The sequence below is a fragment of the Gobius niger genome, assembly GCF_951799975.1.
Source record: "Gobius niger genome assembly, chromosome: 21".
In the NCBI taxonomy this organism is placed as follows: domain Eukaryota; kingdom Metazoa; phylum Chordata; class Actinopteri; order Gobiiformes; family Gobiidae; genus Gobius; species Gobius niger.
In genome coordinates this window covers 15,106,125-15,128,798 of record NC_136872.1, presented here as the reverse complement: position 1 = coordinate 15,128,798, position 22,674 = coordinate 15,106,125, and the positions used below count along the sequence as shown (strand labels likewise).

Below are 22,674 nucleotides of genomic sequence, written 5' to 3'. Positions count from 1 at the left end.
ACAGGCGACTTAAAAGGGGTGAGTGAAAGGTGACCCTTTATGCTCTGACTTGTAATGTGACCACAGGCAGTTAGTAACAGTTAAAGAGATGCTGTGTCGGAAAAGATTGAGAGCTACTATACAATTTGATCAACCCTGGACCCTGACATTTGAACGAGTCGATCTGAATCCGCCCGTAAAAAAATCTGTGAATACAATTTGTGCCATTTCGGAGAAAGAGACGTTTTGAGTGTAAATCAATCAACACCCAATTTTCATATGAAATAGTAGAGCGTTCATTTGTTTGGACGTGTCATATAAATGGCTTCCTGACATGTAGCCGCTGTGTCACCCCTAACAATGATGTGACGTGACAACATTTTGGACTGCGCCCTCTGTGCACTGCAGGTAGTAATCGCTATTTCAGATATGTTAATATGACTACAGGTCCAGGACAGGTAATGACTCACTTCTAGTGTTTTTGATATAATGGTGATAGTTTTTTGGCTTGCGCTTATTGACTGTGATATTGTAACTAGCACTTCCCATATCCCAGGTTTGAGTCCTACACCGAGTCTTTCTGTTTGGAGTCAGCACATTCTCCCTATGTCTGTGAAGGTTTCCTCTGGTTGCTCAATTTTCCTTTTGCACTAAAGGTGTACACATTATGGATCTCCTCTGATTAAAAGAGAACATATGCTGCATAAAGGTGGCCAATATGTTGTTTACATGATAATATTAAAATTAGAAAAGTAGCCTGCAATATGAACTGCAATGTCAAAGGCAAAATCAGAAAATAACTCCCAAAACTGTTATCTTAGCATCTTAGCATGTTACTATTTTTTACTCATTAAATGTCTCTGAGAGTAAATACTACGCTGATAGAAAAGACAAAGGGATAGAAGGATATTGTACATCCAATAACACATTGGAGATATTTTTTTTCACTTAAACTTGACAGTAAACACTACTAAAGTGGTGCTAGCCCGCAGTTAGCCTTTTAGCTTCTTCTCCGTGTTTCCATTACTGTGTATTAGGGCCTCCGAGCCGGTGCAGGAAAGCTGCAAGTGTGATTTTCTGGCCAGAGACACCAGAGGGAGATGAAATCATTCCATTAACACTTACCCCCAGAGGGACCACGAAAAGGTTGTAATAAGGTAAGCTTGTTACTTAGTACTGCTTTAAAAAGGAAGTATAATGTGATGGGTTTTTTTTGCACCCAGTTAATTTTAAACTCAAAAACACATTTCACAAAGGCTCACTTCAGCACATTTCTGATGGTTTGCAAAGGTTTCGCTTAATCATCGTCCCACATTACATTGATATCAACGTGTATTCCCAAGATCCTGTGTCTCATGCAGTTGCTCACTCTGCACATCGGAAATGCGCGCTTTAATAAACGTGCTGCTCCGTGTCGTCTCTTTGTCATTATCCCTCTTTTAACCAGAGCAAGAGCGCACTTTGTCTGCGGATGCCCTGACTGCTGCCGTGAGTGACATGTTGTGTAATCTACAGCTGAATGACCAGGATATTACGGGTTGGGGCGGCTAAGTGTGCTCTAAAGTCAGTCATTAGACCGCCACTTTAAATAGACCGGAGCTGAGGTGAGGACTGTCCCGCAGCACGCTGGTACTCGTCCCATGATCCTCCATTGAAAATATCTGCCTTTATTTTAACACCGGCTTCTCTTTCATCTTCCTACAGTATGTCACAACTCAGCACATGCCGAGCTGTCCAGACCTTATAATGATTTTGTATGCTCGATTGCACAACAGAGGTGTTTTTTAAAGACGCTTCAGGGCAGGGACGGATTTAAGAATAAAAGCAAGCCAGGTTGAGTTGTCATTACTTTATATAAACCACTAAATGAGCACTGTTTTGATATATTACTTTAGAAATAAACACTCTTTTGTCTTTTTTTGTTCCTCTTATAGTTATTTAAGTACATTTAAAAGAGTGTAAATAACTCATGACCATTGGCTCCTGCTTCTGGATGAGCGCGTCCTGGACGGTTGGGGCTCTTGGCAGCGTGTCAGGGTTCAGTGTAATTGGGGTTAGAGGAGGGAGGCCCGGGGCAAGTGTCAGTGGCATGTGGAGAGAGCATAAGCACTTACAGACCGGAGGAACTGCACTGGAGCTGGCAGCAGGGTTTTTTTTTGCATGCAGGGCCAGGTGGAAAGGCCAACTGTCCTACACAATTAACCAGTTCATTTGTCTTCATTAGAAAGATGGGTTTGTTAGCTTTGGCAATGATGGTGTTTTGGCCTGAGTCTTTTTTTCATCAGTGTTTTCTGGCGATACGTCTCGAAAGTATAATAAAACTATTGTGACGTTCCCTCACATGGCGCACTCTGGTACACCACCACTTCTCTGCTTGTGTCTCGGATTTGTAAAACAGTGCAGATGTTACGCCCTACATATCGTGTGACAGATAATTAAAAAAACGACTTTTTGGAGCTTCTATCCATGTCGTACTTCCCAATCAATTGTGACCACCCACACACACACATAATCTGCATAATCTCATGTCCTCGGTGTGAAATCATTGGTCTGTTCATATTTTAAAGTTGAAGTGTTCAAGCTTTTTTTTTGTCTCCTTTTGTTGGAACATTGTATTGTATATTTTAGAGAGCTAATAACTGTTTTATTTCTTACAATCCTGGATGTGTTTGTTTTTGCTCCGCCAGCTCTGTAAGAGATATTCTGGCACCGGGATTCGGTATTAAACGAGATGTAAGCAAAGTTTTTAAAGCCACACGTAACGTTTGGGCCACGGAGCACCTTTTGACAGATGGAATTTGTTCAAAGTTTGAGGTTGAATGTGTGACAGAATGCATGATTACGGGAAATCGTGTTTGTAAAAAAAAATATTTGAGTCTAATTGTTTTCATGCTGTTTGTCCTATTTAGATGAATAAGCACATGCATAAATAAACATATAAAATGAAGCTGAAATTGACTTTCAACTTGACCCAGAAGTTTCCATCTTCGTTGTCTCCAACTCGAGTGTCTAGTGCAAGGGTGTCCAAACTACGGCCTGTGGCCCACACATTGAGTGCCAAAAACGGAAAAACTTGTTTTTGCAGGGTTTTATTGTGAAACTAGACACTCTAAATAATACACCTGATGTGTGATTTTGGCAGCTCTGTGATGAATAGAAGTGAAATAAATGACGATCAAAAACGTGTGTAAAGTCACAATCTGGACATTTCATATATTCTTGCGTTTCTTTTCTTTTGCGCCTCGAACAGCTGCAAAGCCGACACTTCTCTCTCGCTCTCTGGAGCGCGTTTGACAAAGCAGCTTCCCATGTACAGATCGAAATAGTTGAGATTTTAACATTTCTTTGAATTTTTAAATGGTTAGAAACGGTCCAAGGATGACCAGGCTGTTTAAATGCACACGTGATAAAAAGTTATCGATAGCATGCAGTGTTTCAAAGTGTGTCAACAATGTTGTCCTTGAAAATTTACTTTGACACGGAGATATTTAGGCACTTGCCTCTTCCTATAACATTAGTGCCTGTCCAGAGAGGAGAGAGGATGAGAGAGGAGATAATCAGAAAGGAGTGTGTTTCATAAAACACACACTATCTCAGAATCTAGAAAAAAATCTGTCATTTTGATCAAAATTAGCCTCAGTTTAGCTTAGATTTCTCAGGAACCGATGCACATAGAATTAAACTGTTATCGCCTACAGAGAGGTTGGAGTCTCACCTTTCAAACGAGACATAGCATGTGTCCATAGCTATTACATAGAATAGCGCGGCACTCAATGCGTTAATTGGCCTGCTGCAAATTCTAAAAATATAATGTGATTTTTTTTTTTTTGGGGTGGGGGCATAAAAAAAAAAGGCATAGTTAACATTTTATTGAATCTGCTAACTTTAATACAACAGAGGTGAAGTATCTGAGGATAGTGCAACTCCTACTCTGCTCTACTTTGGAAACTGCTGAGCGCTGATGAAAACTGTTGCTGATCCACGTGGCTCCGGCTTCCACATCGCTCCCTCTCGCTCCCCTGTATTTATCCCACCAAACATGTGCGTCGAGTAAATCCCTGGCCGCTGCTGGGAACCGCCGGTGTCTCCGCGCTCTTGATGTGGTGCTCCGCGGGTGCTGGAGCGGCGCGGCTGAGGTAATGCCACCAGGGACAAGGCCCTCACCACAGCGCCCACATTAAACCCCGGAGAAGGGGAGTGTGAAAACGACTTCTGCCGCTCGCCCGCCCGCCCGCTCACTGTCTCCGGCAAAACATCGTGGCCTTGTTTGTGTTTTCATGCTGACTTGCACATGCCCTGTAATCCTCATGTGTTTGTGATTTCTGTACAAGGTTATGGCATGCCACAGAAGCATCCACTTAGACCGGGTGATGGCTGAAAGCTCTCCTCAGCGTTGTCTTCTTCTTCTTTTCCCCTCAGCTCATTGGGTGCATCAACAGGGAGTTTAAAAAAGTAGATTTGTTAAAAAGAATTTGTGCAGCGTCACAGCATCTCTAAAACTGCAGCTTTGTGTTCACAGTCTGCAGTGGCATCTATCAAAAGTTCTCCAGGGAAGGGAAAGACAGGTGACTGACTTGTTTTCCTATCCCACAGGCGATCTGCAGCACACTAAGTTATTTTTAATCCTTGTAGAAAGAAAGCATTATGGTTTGCAAACGTTGGCTGCATATTTAAGAGCATTTGTGGTTATAAAAGGTGGGTTAGTTATTTAAAAAGTTATGTTTATGTTGTATGTTGCTTCATTCGCATAGTTTCGAATCATCCTATTCGCTCTGGTCATTCTTCTTCTGCTGCTGAATTTTCACAAATGGAACACAAAACCTGTCCTTTACATTTTTAAAGCCCACCATCCATCAATGGACTCTTTCTGTGCTTAAAGTATGTTCTTCAAGTTGCCCTGGATTTGCTAGCTTGCCGTTAAATGCTCCTGAAGGTTTGTTTTCACTCTTTTATAACATGTCACTCCCACTACTGCCTGCAAAGTGTGGTCCGGACCAAATCGAAATCCCCAGTTCCCACTGTCTTTCTATACATGGTTTAGATTATTTACTATTTTACCTAAAAGATTGCCCTAAAGCCTCTATTATGCATGATCTGTCCACTGGATTTGAGTGTTAGCTGCTAAACTAATACGAGAGTCACATGCCTTTCACAACAGCCTGTCTGGATAATTGGGCAAAGTTGCAATACACATGACTTATATACGCTTTCTATACTCCCATATACTGCCCATATGTTTGCGATTTCTTTCCATAGTTGCTGCGCTCCACAGAAGCGTCCACTCTCCCCGGATAATGGCTGATAGCTCACCCTCCCCCCCCCTCCAAGCTTCTTCTCGCTTCTGTCCTCACCTTCCTCCTCCTTTGGCACGAAACGGCACATTTCTCCACAAATGATTGATTGCTAATTGTCCCCGATGCACATGTTTGCGTTCTTGCGTGCACAAACAGACACTCGCACAATCTGTTGACGCCAAAAGGTTTCATCCAGGAATCCACTCTGTCTTTTTGGCAGGGCTCGCGCTAATTGACGCCAAGTGTGGCTTATTTTGTTTTAATGCGCCTATTCATTGTGGTCGTTCTGTGTGCGGCACGTGGGCGAGATCACTTTAGGCCCGTTTTTTGTGCAATAAATGTGGTTCCATTACGGTTAAATAAGAGGGCAATAAAAGCCAAAAGATTTGTTTCTAGGCCCAAAACTATGCGTCTGGAAGCCAAACAATAATGTCTTACAAGATCTTGCTCTGGTTAAGGGGAATCTCCCACCCATGTTCTTGGATTTACTGTAGCAGCTACTTAAAGTGAGATGTGTCGAGGGCAAGATGTTTATTCTGAAGTAAATTGCTTTGGGACTGCTGTATGTAACCTATAAGGACTCTAATTCTGCTCCCCAGACCGATCGGAGATTTTAAAGTGGACTTCTCATGCATGATAGAGGCTTAAACATTTCGGGGACCTCAGCACTGATTGTATACAATTTGAAATAATGTCTATGTAAAGACATGAGGAGGGATTTTGAATCAGCCTGGAGCTCCCTCTACAGGCAGTAGTGGGTATGACACTGTTTAAAATACTCTCAACAAGCTTTAACTTTCATTCAACAGCATGCTAGCAAATTGATGGTGCTGTGACAGACTTATTTTGAGTTATTGAATATTTTCAGAAATCAGAAAGAACGTTTTCAGTGTCTTGACAACTCACCAGACTCGTTAACCTTAATAAAAGTTTGTCTCGTGATTGGAAGGTTGTGGGTTCGAATCCCAGCTTCCGCAAATGCACACTGTCGTTGTGTCCTTGGGCAAGACATTTCATCCACCTTGCCTCCAGTACCTTGGTGTATGAATGAGAGTGTGAATGGATGACTGGTTCCTTGCTGTAAAGCGCTTTGGGCCTGATAAAGATAGAAAATCCATTTAAATCCTTTCTGTAGTCCTTCTGGGGGTAATACAAGTGTTAATGGGATGATTGGGGGTCTATCATCTCCCCTGGTGCCTCTGTCCAGAAAACCACCCGGCAACTTCCCTGCTTCCGGGTCGGAGGCGCAATACACACTAATAGAATCACGAAAAAGAAGCTAACAGGCTTACAGTCAAAGCTACCTGCGGGCTAGCACCACTTTAGCAGTGTAACTGAGTTGTGACACAATGTACAACATCCCTCTCTCACATTGTCTTTGTCGCAACATGCTACGACTGCAGTGGCGCTTATGGCCTCTAGGGGCATGAGTTACTTAGTACTGCTTTAAATAATTGTAGCACTTAAATGGCTTTCGGTACAATAAAAGGTATATTGTCTTTTTTGCTTTCTGTGCACTGTTTCGCTTCTCGAGTGCAGGTGTTCTGTATACTTGGGTATTACAGATTTAGTTACAAAGCATGAAATACCAAACTTAATTAGCGCTAGTATTATCATTATTTTTCGTTGTATTCAGAGCTTTGATAACTTGTGAACACTTCCAACATGAGCTTCAGTGTTTTTAGGTCTGCAGATCAGGGCTCGCATCCAGCGTGCAGTAATTATTTGGTGTTGAGAGAGGTCCGCCACCCATGCACTGTGCGGTTCAGGCCACAGCCGATGGCCAGGGAGCAGCCCAGAGCCAATGGCGCACCAGTCTTTAATGTGGGGGGTAATGGCTGTGTGTGGTGCTGGCGAAGCATGTAAAACACCAGTTGTACAAACATGCAGCTCACCCATAAGGAATACCACATACTCGTTTTTTACAGAGCTGTGAGAAGTAAAATTAGCATTGGATGTACTTTAGTAGTACAGTGTAAGTAGTTGAAGAATGTTTTATGGTAACAACACAGTCTTGTCCCCAAAGTATATTTAAATTCAAGTTAAGCAGGGCATGAGGTATGGCGCTTGTCTGTCTTTAAGCGGCATTCCCTGGATACATAGAAATCCCATTAATCCGGTGCTTAACTTTTTGCTTGGGAGCGTACTGAAAGAAGGTTTCGATGTGGCCTTGCTTGAGAAAGTCCACGGGTAGAGCGTGGTGGACCTGCAACAAGGCCAGTAACGAACCGTCCTGCTCATGTTCGCGTTGAGTTTTTGCTCCGCTGAGCCCTGGGAGAGAACGTAATCTGTCCACAAACCACAAAATTGAAAAATGATTTTGGCACCTGTCCATGCTCCGAGGTGAAATGCAACACAAGAAGCCGTACTTAAACTGGCTCTTTCTACAGCGAGAGGTGAGGCCTTTGAGTCTAAATTAACATAAGTGCCGCTTTCTTTTGGTTTGGAGCTGTGGACTTGTTTCAGGCTCTTCTTACTCCTTGGTTTATCCACTTCAGCGGTAACATGGTTCACACTTTGTAAATTTAACCTCTTAACCACCGCCTTCACCATGTGCATTTTCTTTCTGATCTTTGCATCATCTTTATCTAAATCTAAAAGGTCACATGTGTGGCTTAGTTGTAAGTCTCGCCCGGATACCTCCTTGTTTGTCCCTTTTTTGTTTCCTGTGAAACAATTGTGAATAGCATTTTTTGTTGCTATTTTGACACTTTTTCCAAGAAGCTTTTAGATTTTGGTAAAGCCAAAATCGAGGTGAAGAGGTTTACAGGTGCAATTGGTGCATGACTAATAACTAAGTATTAATGGTAAGTATATGACATGTGCGATGATCAAGTTGCATTTACTCAATGTCAGTATGTGGACATACCAAACCTGAAAGCTCAGACACTTCAGAGTTCAGTTACTGATGCTGCACTAATAAGGACTTAACTTGACTGGTTGCTGACAGGGGCTGGGATTTTGGTAGAAAGTAGGAACCATTTTAAATCAGAGAAAGATTTATATTACTACATTCAATCCAAATATATATTGCCATAAGTAAGATTTGATTCTGTTTTCTGATTGGGTAATTGGCTCAAGAATACTGAAGAAGGGGAACAGGCTCATTTTTATGATGTCTTTCTTTAAATAAATTCCAATACATACCCCAGCTTTAAACTACATCTATCCAAAAACATGGATAGACTATGTAATAAATCTGCTTGCACCACGCTGTTATGTTTTGCCCTTTGTTCATCAGCATAGACTTTCTCCATCCACGTTGATTAAGATGACCCTATCTTGCGGCAGGCAGGTCGAACCGAAAGCTCTGTTTCAAAAGGCATGTGGGTTTACGTTACATGCCTTTGTCTTCAAGAATACGTTAAACAAAAGCGCCTCTGATTTAGACGATAAAAGTAGCTTGTCCTACGTATTAATTCCTCCCAGATGACTGTTCATATGTTAAACACAAAAAAATAAGCCCTCTTCTAGTGCCAAGCCCAATGGGATTCCAGTGTAGTTTTTCACAATGAGTATTTTTTCATTATCGCGAGTCTTTGTTGTTTTACTTTTTACTGCCTTGTTCTTTTCAAAGCAAATGGTTTCAAAATCCTTCCAGATGCGCGAGGAAGACAGAATGACACTATGACATGTACGGTCTTTGTAGGATTTTCATCAAGTACTTTTTCTCTCCCTCCCCACTAGTTCTTATACCATCAAAAGGTGACTTAAAGAACGCTGTAGCTTTGAGATTTATGGTGGTATGGCTGCTTTGACTGTGCATAAGTTGAGAAGATCGTTTACCAGGCTTGGGCTGTGTGCCAGGGTGTTGGTTGACTAAAAACATCTAGGAGAAGTCCCACACTGTCCCCTGCATAAGCTCCGCTATCTGCTGTTTTATCCCAAAGATGTATGTTTTGCTAAATCTGTGCTAAAAATACAGTGCCATCAATCATCATACCCCAGTCAGGCAATGAGTAAGACTATGACTGTGCCATCTCCTACAGTCACTTTTCTCGTGTCTGTATGACCTCAGCGGATAATGACGGGGCAGGGGAAACTGTAAACAGGCTCCTCTTTGATTTGGCATCTCTGCAGTTGATGGAGTGATGATGGAAAAGGGGAGTTACTGAGGTTTTAGGGCTGACTAGCACAGAGGCGCAAAGCAATTAGGGCAAGACCAACCCAGTGCGCTGCCACTGATCTGCGGCTATAGGCATAAAAGAAGTCGTGATGCAGTGTTTACTCAATCTATGGATGTGTCTGCGTGCACAAAAGCAGACGGGATTTTGACAAATACCCTCATATTTAGAGGCTTATGCCAGGAGCTATAGCTACATCTGTGCCACACTTAAAATGCTTAGACCACCTCAGACTGTAAAACAAGTCCCGTCAGGCTGTGTGCGTGTCCTTATGTTGGGCTAAATCACAGCGCACGGCATTGCACAACTATTTATAAACATGTAGAAAATACCTTAGCTAATTGGTCTCTGTTTCATATGCACAACAAATGAATACTAGAAGTGTCTTTTGAGTTTTTGTGGTAAGGACTTTAAAAACCAAGGCTATTTGTTTATGTTATATATATGTTTGTAGTTTTAGTTTTCCAACACACGAGGCCAGTATTGAGCTATGACACTTCCTATAATTGTTAGGCAAGTTTCCCTTTTTGTTTTCTTAAGAGCTGTGGTGTCACTCAGATTGGTTTCAAATGCAGTCTAAGCATGACTCACAAAAGGAGCTTTCATTTCTGTAGAAATGGTTCATTTGACATCTCTAATATTTAAACTGGGGCTGTGATTCAAGTTCCTGGAAGAGAGCTTGTAATTAAGAGCTTTAAGTGCAGCCTGTGCCTCTGTTCCTCATTTGTCATCATTTTCAGCACCTGTATCGGCCCAAAGCCTTCAGGGAGCTCACTACAGTAGCGTATTTAGACAGCTGCAAGACCCAAAGACTCATGGGAAATCAGGGCACCGGGGCACTTTTCTCAATCCAGAGACAGATGAGGAAGAATTGATCCAAAGCTACTTCTGTTCTTGTGTATATTTTACAGAGACTAGAATCTGGCGTGGCGTGTTTACATGCATGTGTCTTTATAGGCAAAATCAGTCAGGGAGAGTCTGGCAGTCAAGCATCTTCCAGCCCCAAGATGATTTTGAGGAATATGACTACACCCAAAAATGACACAAATACTTGTAATAGTAGCTCACAAATGCTCAATACTGACCCTCCATTTAAGTACATATAGTATAATAAGCAGCAAACGCTCCATTGATAAATACAGCAAAAAACACAACTGTATCTGTATCTCCTGCTGATATAACAACGGATAAAAGGCCAAAAATGTTATACAACTAATTCGAACAATATAGCTCACCATATCTCCAAGTAAAATGAAGATATTTTTATTTTCAAAATAAGCCTTGACTGTGTAAAAAAAAAAATTTGATAATTAATGACAAAAAAGCATCACTAATGAAAATCCAGCATAAATGTAATATTTCTTAGCCTTGTAGTTGGCTCTAGAGCAGGTTAAAATCAGCTAAATCCCATCATAGTGAATAGGGCTAAAGCACGTTAGAGACTTAACCAACGTATTAGGTAGGTTTGTTTTTTTACTGCAGAGGGTCAATAATGTAAACAAACAGTTAGCTTATGAACAAAAGATCTACAAATTTCTTCTTCTGAGACACTGAAGAGGCACCAAGAGCCCCTCACACCTGCAGTACAGTGGAGGCGTCACAAGAGGCGCTACAGGAATCCAAAAAGGGGAGAAAGAAGATAATCAAAGACTGTTGTGGAGCGGAGGGAGCTGCACAGGAGGAACCAGAAGGAGGTGGAGGAGCTGACACAGTGCAGGACACCACGCTCTGGAACGAATTTCGTCGATCAATTGTGCAATGACAAATAAAGCACTTTCTTACTTACTTACAATAGTGTAGTAAATGTGGTCACCATGGGCAGCTAAGACTTCCATTGTTTGTAGTAGGTGTTCGTACTGTCACCTACTCTTACTTACTTCACTAGTTTAGTTCCTTTATGTCTGTGGTTGCAGTTAATGCTGTTGCACATACTTTTAATCGAGCGCAGTTTTGAAGTCATTTCTTTCACCACCACATTTAAGTGACACATGACAAATGACCGATCGAGTTTCACGAGTCGGCTTTTCTGGATGGTGTTTTGTAAACTGAAAAGAAGCGGGATTACATTTCAGCCCATAAACAATAATTTAAAAACGGCCCAAAGCAAAGAGTGACATTTCTTAAAGCACATTCAAGTTTATGATGTATTACTTGGCAAACAGAAAACCCCCGGTTCCTGATATTGAGAGCTTTTTCTCGCGCACACTTTTTCCATTACCTTTCCTCTCTCTTCTCTGAGCCACAGGACATTCAGAGACACTGATATGGGGCTTCCATGGCCAGCGGCGGCCGCCTATTATCATCGCAGAAATAGAAACTTCACATGAGACGTAATTTAACATTTCCACATTCACCCTCTGCCCACAGACCTCGAGATGTGGAAAAAATGACACTGCAAGAGCATCCCACGTCTTTCTGCTCGAGGAGAGATTTCACAGCGTAGATTATGCAATGACATTAAGTAATTACATTCACGTCACTTTGTTGAGAGCAGTTCCTCAAACACATTCAAAAAAAAAATCCCGTTTTTGAATTTTGTTTTGTTTTCGCAATGTGGAGATGTTTTGCAAGAGTCTTTGGTCAGGGCGAGCATTTGTTTCTGGGAGAAAGCTGAGGCAAAAGGCGATATACAAAACCTTTGGTCCAGTTTTCTCACAATCTAGTTTTCCTTACACTCATGCAACAACCTATGCACTTTAATCGCACCTACAGACTTCAAACTTTCCAGTCTTGGATTGATGAATATCTAATGGCTTTTTAATATATAATTCCTGCCTTTAATGTTTCTTTCATTGGCCTTACAAGTCTTGTTTTTTCTCCTCACCTGAAAAAGAATCGAGAAGTAGATCCCACGTCTTTCATTCACTCACGTTTATTTTTATTTCCTTTTACTATCGTGGCTGAAATTCAAAAAGTAGCTAAATCAAAGACAGCAAAGCCCCTGACAGCTCTCTTGTGGGGATGAGAAATTGCCTGCGGCTCTAATTGCCTGACAATACAGGATCCAGTGAATCTCCGCCTGGCTCCGAGGGGAATTGGAACAATGTGTTGGAGGTGTCGCACTTTTGTTCTTAATAACTTCCATATTGGGTCAGGCACAGGTCACTACAACACACCGTCGCCCTATGAACTTCCCAATATTGCATCATTATTTAACAAAGTGTCAAATTTAGGAGCACGCGAAGGCGCAGCCCGCGTTCTGACCAAGTTTATCGTCGCACTATCAGTTTTTCCTGCTGCCAATGAAAACACGCCATGTATATTTTTTCCCAAATCAAAAGCATGTGTTTTTTTTTTTTTGCATTTCTGGAACATAGGCATGTATAGAAGATCAGAAAAGTCTCGGGTGTGAATGTGGACTACGGTGAATAATAATCCAGTGATGTAAGCCAGGTCTCTCTGTGTTTGGACTTCCTGCTTAGTGTCTTCACATGAAATATTGCCGTTGAACTTGCATGATAATTACAAGCGAGGTTAACTAGACTCTGTTTCATGTCTGCGCTCGGATGCTCTGTGCATTTGACCAGCGTTTTCGCCCTGTGTCTTTTGGCATCACGAGCGGCCTAAAAGAGCAGCTCCCTTGAATTACATCCTTGTTTTTCAGGGGTTACGCTCCTGTTACATACATTTTTGCATGGCTGGATGTGTCATATTTGATGGAGGTTGTTGCGGCCATTGGTTTTGGGTTTCCGAGTGCTGATTAGCGCAAATTACGGGAATAAATTGTCGCTTCAACGTAAAATTTACCAGACACCCTTCAAAAAGGTGTCCAACTTCCACAAGCGCCCATTAGTTATTAAAATTGTATGCTGCGATAATGTAATTCTACCATTTGGTGGAAAGATTTGTAACAGAATCATGTCCTGAGCGCATATTCATTCACAATGTGCTGCTATAACACTCATCAGGCGCCGATATTGTGTTGAGTAGAGCTTCTACGTCTCAATGCTTTGCTCCATCCAAAAAGTGCCTTGCTTTTTTGGCCGCAGTTCAAACTTGACAATAACATGCATCTTTCCTGTTCATTCAACTCGTGCCAGACCGTTTACTCTTCACTCCCTTTCTCTGCTCTGGCACAGTTTGGATACAGTTGTTGTTTATCGAAGCGGCCAATGGCGGGGCTTCAGCGCTCACACAGACAAAACAGAGCAAATTGTCCATCTCCCGTCCACATGTCTCCTGATTACTCCGTTCAGCTTCCATATGCCGCTGCGAGCTCGTGATGTGCAGCATTATGTCATGGCTGCTGTGATATCGCAGGGAGTGCGCAAAGACCATGCAGAGACTCTGAAAGTGGATCAGAGTCAGACAGAGAGAGAAAGAAGACAGGGACACGAGGGACTGTCCATGTCTGCTGTTCCATTTCAATGGACCATCAGAGGGGGATGTGATGCTGAACACTGAGCAGTGTCCACTTTAGAAGCACATACAGTTGTGCTCAAAAGTTTTCATACCCTGGCAGATTTTTGACAATTTTTCAAAGAATTTGAAAGATATCACAAAAGGTTTTCTATTCACTCATAGTTAGTGGTTGTGTGAAGCCATTTATGGTGAAACAACTGAGTTTGCTATTTTTAAATCATAATGAAAAAAGAAAGTACCGAAGTGACCCTGATCAAACGTTTACACACCCCAGTTCTTAATACTGTGTATTGCCTCTTTAACATTAATGACAGCTTGGAGTCTATTGTGGCAAAATGCCTCCAGTTCCTGTACGCTCCTGGGCTGACTTGCATGAACTGCATGTTTGAACTCTCCCCACAGTGGTTCAATGATATTGAGGTCAGGAGACTGAGATAGCCACTAACCTTCACTTTATTCTGCTTGAGCCAAAAAATCAAAACTTCTGCCAGGGTATGTAAACTTTTGAAACAAATACAACTGTATATCACAATGTGATATAGTGAACAATAATATCTTTCAGTCTGAGGATTCTGAGAAAGGGATTTCCAATCTCAAGGGGACTTTCTTGTCCTGGCTAAAATACGAAAAAAAAAAAAAAAAAGGTTCATGGGAGGCGATTTTGTCAAGAAAAGTAAATATATAAATATTTATTACACAGAGAAAGAGTAAATCAGAAAGTAAAAGAGAGCACTTTTAAAGGTCTTCTAGCCTGTGAGATGTATTGGACAGGACAGTACGGGGTAAAAAGAGGTAAAGATGGTGTAAAGACAGGGGAGAGACATTCAGCAAACTGTCAGAGCCAGGACTTGAACCCGTGAGGCCTGAACCATGTCCAGTGTTGTTCACGTGCAGCAGCCTTTCGAACTCGTCTGACAAGACTAGTTTGTGTCAGACTAGGAGATCATTCTGTTACATAAAACTGTGTAATTGTTTTTCAGTTCACATTCTTTGTAACTTCAGTTTATTGTATCTACTCAGTTTGCATTCTCAGGAAATCGAGTTACGTTACTGACAAGTCGTGTAAACCCATCTGACCGCGCATAATACCCAGATGATACGGCAATGTGGTCTGAATTTGGAAGCATGGGGCATCAATCAGCTCTTGGTGCTTGGTGGAAGTCCATAAATAATCTACAGCTTTTTAGGATCTTGCCCAAGAACTTGATGTTGGTCCCACGCTCCTCTTGCTTCCCCTCTGGCCCACCTTGGCAAAGCAGATTGGGCCACTCCAGCGGATTTACACGGCTAATTTATGCCCGTCCCATCCTGTCATACCTGCTTTAAAACGCTGCAGTGGTCCGGGTTGGGTTAAGTAAGAGGCCACATTGCAAAAGTGGGGGCTGGTGCTGCTGGTGCTGAGGGACCAGACCAGAAAGCTGCTAAAACACATGAGCCTTCCTGAATGTAGTAATGGGGAAACGGTTGGGGCTCAGGAAGTTATAAATGTCACCAATGATCCCTGATTTCTTGACCTGCTCTTCCTCTTTGCTGTGGGCGGCAGTAGGCTACTTAAACTCAGTCTGGTTTTGGGAGTAGGGAGTTTTGTTATGTTAAGTTATGCCAGAAGAGTAGCCGTTCATATGGAGCCATTTATATTAGCAATGAAAGATGCATGATACAGTAAGTGTGTTTAAAGTAGATCATTCAGCTTTCCACAAAATATAAAATCATGTGATAATTTAAGGCGGTAGCAATCCTGTTCAACAGAGGTGTATGAAAAATGTGTCCTGCTAAAAAAGTCAGTGGGGCTCTATGGCAGGGGTCCTCAATCTACGGCCTGTGGGCAAATCAAATTAAATAAAAAAGAATACCACATGTGTCCAGCAGGGCCACTGGCATAAGAGATCAGGATATAAACAACACATTATAGCCACGTGGTAAATGAAGCTTACCACCACAGAGTGTGGAGTGAATGAAAAATGAATAGTGTTACTTTGAGAAACTTGTGACACAGGCTTGTAAAGCACAATACAAGCAGATATTATTTTAGTCACATTATGCAATGTTTTATTACAAAATAAAAATGATTGATGAAAGAATGATTACTATTTTTGCAAACCGCTATAGCTAAACAAATATGTGCCTGGAATCAAATGTTGATCTTGTGGATATAGTAGTGGGGATGACTGTGCTAGGCTTGTAATCTCTACTTCACGATGAGGCCTGCTGCATTTTGGTCTGGGTCATACAATTTTATGTTATAGCCAACCCGGCCCGGCCCCCATTACAGTCAGGAACGATAATGTGGCCCCCAGAGAAAAAAAGTTGCGGACTCCTGCTCTGTGGAATGGGCATATGGATGGGTCAACCTTGGCGTTATTAGCCTATGGGGCAAGTACCCATTGGCATTTTCCGGCTGGTGTACTGCAGAAGTCACCATCCGCAAACTCATGCGAGAAGTAATAACACTTTTATATGTTTTCTTCATCCCTCACAGCTGCATCAATCCTACTTCAGAACAACAAATTCAATAGACATAAAACAGGTTGTATGGATAAAACTGTTTATCTCTATTGGCTGCCATATTACAAGGTTCCCATCTGGAGTGAATCGTTCAAAGTGATTTTTCGGGAAATTATGCCTTTGTTTTAATCCTGGTTTTCGGGTCGGGCGGTGGAGGGTGGTTCAAGCTGAAGCTCATAAAACAGCTGTCCTGCTAAAACACTTCATAACAGGCCCAGAAAGCTTTTAACAGAAGCACTGCAGCCTATTACTGGTCATCAGGATATGATTTTGACTGTGTGCCAAGTTTCACCTGTGTAGCCCATTCCATTGTTGACATATGGAGGGGGGTAATATCTGACAAATCGCTGTTCGTACGCCGCCTGAATGTTAAACCCTGGCCTCAACATAAATTATAAGGGGGCGCTTTGATGTCCCTTTTGCAGGATTAAGAATAACAGACGTAAACCTTCTCCAGAAGTGCATTCACTCCAGTAACTCAAGTAAACGTACTCGAGTAACCTCTTACAATAACTTTATACGTGATCATTTCTCCCCATCTCGGCGTCTTCAGAGGTTATTGTTCGAATGGGCAGACAACACCTCCAGCGTGTTGTATTCCCTAATATCACATTCATTTCCTTCTGGCTGTTTGGTTTTCGAACTCACAGAGGCCTCGGTTTATTTTCTGTAGTGGTACATTTGCAGACGTGAGAAGGATTTCTAGTGAAAGCAAATAAACCCAAGTCGTGGATTAAAAAGGTTTGCGGGGTATAATTTCGGTGTAGACTTGTGAAAACGTGCACTTCCACTTCGCTGGAGCCACTAAATACATTCGGTGTTAAGGAGAGAGCTGAGTTTGTCTGGCTTGTACTCAACATTTGTAATTAAACAAGGCTGGGTTCATGGTGTAATCTCACAGCATTCTTTGTTATAGCTTTATTTAAGAACGTGCAAACTCCACACACAGAAATGACCCACACAGCAAGATTACAATGCCAGCGATTAAAATGCCAGGTTATGTGCTACAAAGGGTTTAGAAGAGATAAAGTTAAAGCAGAACTTAGTAGCTGTTTTACCTTAATAAATCTTTTTCGTAGTCCCTCTGGGGGTAAAAAGTGGAGTGATTAGGGGGGTCTTTCATCTCCCCCTGGTGTCTCTGGCCAGAAAACCACACTTGTTGCTTTCCCTGCCCCGACCCGGAGCCCCAATACACACTAATGGAAAACATCTTCCTTGCTGCTCTCAGTTGTGAGGTTTTTGACATGGTACAAGAAAGTCCTGACTTCATTTTATATGTTTTGTTGCTGATCATTTTGCAGAACATTGTTATTTGGTAATCACGATCAGAAGAAGCTAACAGGCCAAAGGTAACTTTGGGCTTGCGCCATTTTAAGCAGTTTTTACAGCCAAGTTTGAGCGGGAAAATCTCCATTGTGTAATTGGGTGGTGGCACAATACACAATATCCCTCTCTCCCTTTGTCTTTTCTGTCAGCGTAGTATTTACTCTCACGGACAATTAATAGGTAAAATTACGCAATATGCCACAACACCTGCAGTAGCGCTTGCGGCCTCTAGGGGCAAAGGTTACTTAGTTCTGCTTTAAAGGAGACGCATCAAGCAAAATCAACTCTTATCATTAAACTACAAATTACCTTGTGTAGCAGTTAGCTTCCTTTTCATTTTGATTTCTTCTACTGCTGAAGTGCACCAGTCTATTGGATTGTATATGGCATCATATATGACACAGAAAACAGTTTTCCATATTTGATATCCATCACTGGACCCATTCTGAGCTGTTCTGTGCTCAAAGTGTGTTCATCGCGGCGCCATCGATTTGCTTGCTTGCCATTAGCTGAATTTGGAAAAAGTGTCCTTACTGTCTTTTCTTTACACCAGCATTATTTTTGGCATGATATAGCGTTAAAATATAAATGCTGCTGTTGTTGTTTAAAGCCTCAATCCAAGTTGCTGGTGTGAAGTTGCAACATAACCTGGAATGTTCCGCGTATGGCTTTAAAAACTGGTATTTTGACAGCAAACATATCTCAGCGAACATTTTACCAAACCCAACTTGGCAAACCACACCTTTCCTATTTTATTCCCTTTTGCATGTGCGTCTTGTCGGTGCCGCTGTCCGCTGCTCTGTTGTGATTAGGCCCTCTGACTGTTTGCTCTGGAGTGCGGCACATTCCTCCCGGCCTTAATTGATAGCGATTATGTGGTTTCTGATTTGGTGTTTGATTGGGAGGCGGATTGGCGGTCCTGATTTTGGGGGGGGGCACAGAGATTTTATTGTCTTTGGAAAGTCAGGGTTAAATGCCTGAATGATAGCCCCTGCTACCTTGTGAGTCACATTAAGGGGCACCAGTGGGTTGGCACGAGCACAGACTGGACTATGTTACTGCTCTGGCTTTGTGTTTTTGAATCAGGCTTTTGTAATCAGAGCAACACTCAGCACTAAGGCCATGGCACCTTTGTGTTAGTTGTAGTCCTTGGTAAACTTTCTAGGAGGGCATCTGGCAACTATTTTAATTCAAAGTGCCACTAACTCCATAAAAGTGCATTACATCATTTGAAAACAACGTTACACTAGAATTCGACTTGGTAACAGAAACATTGTCACGTATTGGTTTCTAGGTAGGACTTGTTGATATATTCGATGGAAAAACAGGGAGGGAGAGAGAGAGTTTCATGGTGTTTTGCTTTTAAAACTAAACGCTTGTATGTAAAGCACAGTGAGCTCTGCCTGTGCCAAGAGCTGTCCATCTGACTGGTTGTTTTCCTCTGTATTCAGGAGAATTGTCCCTCCCGGGGACACCTGGCTCTCTCCCACCTCCTCAGTGCAAATGTTCACTTGGCTTAAACTGCCAGATGTTATGAAAGCCTCTATTGAAGCTCCTTTCCGAGCCCTTTTCTCATAAAGGGTTTGGAGAGAACTACCGTAGGCTAGAATACGTCCACTCCGATAGCTTTGTTGACCGGCCAATGTCATCTGATTTACATGTAATAAAACCGAAAGTGTGACTTCATGTGCGCCCTGGCTTGTTTGTATGCGTCACACCACCGACTTACATGTTCAGAATATAAAAATATACGTCATTTTGGTTTTAAAGGTGATCTCTAGGCTGTTGCCGTTTCCAGAAAAGGGTCGGCAGTTGTGAAACATGGCCACGAACTTGTAAAAAGAGATGCATCACGTGATAACACAGTCAATAGATAAATGACACTGTCTTACTTTTAGAAGCACACTAGCTGTACACTTTGACTGTTTGTCATTATGCCCTCCCTATATCTGTCCAGAGCATGTGTGAAGCTGTGAAGTCGCTGCTGGCTCCGTGCCATGTTTCAAAGTAGCACGCTCCACTGAAGACCTTATTGATTGGCCCGTGTGCCAGACCTGGAACTTTGAGATTACATCCCCCCATCAAAAATCACTCTCTCTCACACACACACACACACATGCACACACACCCAGAGCAGGTCCTCCCAGCTCCCCTCCTCCTCCCCCCTCCTCCTCCTCCTCCTCCTGCGCCTGTTCACGAGTTAGTCCCGGAGATCAGAGCCAGGGAAGCCCAGTGAGGAGAAGGCAGCATAGAGGAGCATCTTACCCCAGAGGCAGTGACGCTGGGCAGGCATGGAGCAGGAGTTTTCACCCTACCAGCTCCTACTGACCGCACTTATTATCCTGGTACAGTATTGCTGTCTAGATTTGTTAAAAAAATGCTTGGTGTTGTACATTGTCAATTATAGTAGGTGTAACTTATCAGTGATGCAAGAATTCTAAGTATTCTCACTTCACCCTTGTATACTGGAGTTTTGCTTTTTCCTTTGACTGTTGAAAATTGAAGTGCATGTTTTCATTCAGTTCTTCCTTTTTCTGGGGTCACCATACAGCAAATGTTAGTTTTATGTAAGCCAGATGCCCTTCCATTCCCAACTTATTCAGGCTGAGTTGTCAAAAAGTGTTGATTGCGCTGTGAACCTCAAAGCAATATCGCCACAATTTATATTATCACCTCATCATCTTCATATCTCCCATAAAGTGTGTGTTTTTGTTTTCATTGTTATGGTCCCATATTGGAACCACTATGATGGCCAGTGTGATGTCAAGCACAGGATGTCCCGCGCAACAAGGGATTGAGCAGATGTGCAAAGATCGCGTGTCCTGCCAACTGAAAAGGCCATCCACGTTTCGTATATTGACACAGTCTGCAAAAGAAGGCACTAAGTTTCCGATTTCTCTTCAAGGAGTTTTCCATCCTGGCGGAAAATGTCCCCGTAGCCTCCCACCATTCTGACAGGTGACTCAAATCGGACCTGTCCATCAGGATAACACATAATACCGCGATCAGAGGCGCCTTTTTTATCATCCGACCGTTTCCTCATTTCCTTCTTGACGGGATGGGTGACAGCCAAGGGAGCTTTGGGAGCCACATGTGCTACTTTTCCTCCCCTAAAGTTTAAAATCACACGTCCGGCCCCAAAGCGCTGAGGGTGAGAGTTTGACTGGGTAATCCGTAAATTAAGGCTACAGTGGATATACGCAATCCAAGAATTTGTGGATACTCTTTTAGATCAAAAAGAGACAAGTGGATTCAGTAAGTTTGATCTCTCTTCTAGCTTTAGTCGCTTTTTGGCTTCTGCGGTCCCCAAACTCCCCACAGTGGATGAGTGTGCCGTGATTTGCCTATTGATTTGTTGGTGTTGCCCACCAAAAATAACCTTTGCTCATGCAGACTTTTGGTTTTTGGGGTTTCTGAGAATCTGTAGAGAGTCGTCCAGAACCGAACCTAAATAACTGACAGAAAAATCATTAACTCTCATACGAAAACATGATTGATGATTTATTTCAACAATCTTAGTTATCATTTCGTTCGCACATGACAATATTTTCTGCCCGGCATCTAGATCCAACACGCGGTTTCCCTGGGTGATCCGGGCCAGTCCAAATAAAGCCCTGGAGGGATCATAGCGTTGGAGGTGGGGACGATGTAGCCACGAGAAACGCATCCAAGTAGTTATCTGATACACTCAATTATTGACTCCAAATCCCGACAGGACCGGCTATCGGGGCGAGCGGAGCCTAATGTCCGACCTCCTTGGTTGAGAACAATGCAGTCACAGTCAGCCAAACAAGCTATTACTACTCCCCATTCGCATCTCCTTCATCTGCTCTTGCTCCTCTGGCTTCCCAACAGAGCGCCCACTTGTAATTGAGTGCAAAATACGCTGATTGCTTTTCAAAGGAGGGTGGCGTGCTCAACAGCGGCCCAGATTTCAGTTTGTGTTTATTTACAGAAGATCCAAACTTTGAAATAGTTGGCGCGGGGAAGAAAGTAGCAGCGGCGTGTTATGCTGCACGCTTCAGTGGATCTGTTTAGACCTCACTATATCCTCTGCTCTTACAGTGGCTGATAATCTAAGCTATAGGCTTACTTTAACTTAAGATTTGGAGCAACGTAATGTGCTCTCCTTATCTTTCAATTGTGTGACCTTGGAGCAAATTCTGTCCGTAAAACCTTGCTGTAGTTTTGGTTCATGATTGCATCAACAATAGAAGTCGTACCTACACTGTGCACTACGGGCGTAGTTACTCCTTGGATGAAGTTTGTGGAAGGTATGCAACTGGGCACTGGCCTGTGTTGGTGACTTTTGCTGTACACCAGCCTGGAAATGTTTGCCCTTGGTAAGTTCATTTCTTGAAACAGTGTCGGCAAATTCTTTAGACATAGACCCCCACTGAGTTGTTTTGCTGGCAGCTGTGGCCGCCATAAGATCTTTAGAGGAGAATATGCAAATACCACACAGAAAGGTCTCACCATCACTTGGTCTTCCATGGCGGATGTGTCCCCCAAAAACCCCAGGTAAAGTCTTTCGAAGTGAAAGTCAAACTAAACAGTATAGTAGTGGTTCTCCTCAGTGTAGGTAGTAAGAGTAGTTGTAAACAGTCCCAATAATCCCACATTGTGCTTCTAGCAGTATGTTCTCTGTGGTTGGAGTTTTCACTTGCTGTGCCAAGAGCGCGTCTCATCTGCAATGACACCCATTTACATCAGTCCACTTGACTTCTAATATTGTGAACTCTCCACTGGCTTCCTCATCTGCGACCCAAAGAAAACAATCAGAACAATATTCTGGCCCGTATCTGCTTCCCCCCTCCATGCACCATTTATCTTACCAGACAGGGTCCGCACAATGCTGCGCTGTTGGGAAGAAAGGTCAACAAAGGTCAAAGCAACTTCCTCGGCCAATCCTATAGGTTCACTGTAAATGCCCTGTCGGGGGGGGGGGGGGGCATAAATCTTCCTAAGAGCAGGTGCTGCACATAAACTTGACAAACTAGACTTCCTTATTGAATGTGTCTGCGGTGAGTGGGGTCACCCTGAGACTTGAGAACATGGTTTGATGGTTTGGTGAAAGAAGGGCT

General features: G+C 42.7%; 1 protein-coding gene and 1 long non-coding RNA gene across 4 annotated transcripts in view; one reads left to right on the top strand and one right to left on the bottom strand.

Annotated features, from left to right (window-relative positions):
* Positions 1–22,674, bottom strand: part of LOC306980883 — a 469,430-nt gene that overhangs the window by 203,925 nt on the left and 242,831 nt on the right. The window lies entirely within an intron of this gene.
* The window catches only part of LOC306980836 (ADAMTS-like protein 1), a 100,334-nt gene that overhangs the window by 50,022 nt on the left and 27,638 nt on the right, over positions 1–22,674 (top strand). The window contains exon 1 of one of the 3 annotated variants that reach the window (XM_079580328.1): positions 19,812–19,935. The exons of the other annotated variants lie outside the window; for them this stretch is intronic. Coding sequence (XP_079436454.1) covers positions 19,882–19,935 — 54 coding nt within the window. The 5' untranslated portion in view covers positions 19,812–19,881. Of the gene's footprint in view, positions 1–19,811; positions 19,936–22,674 lie in introns of those variants that run through there. 3 annotated transcript variants of the gene reach the window in all.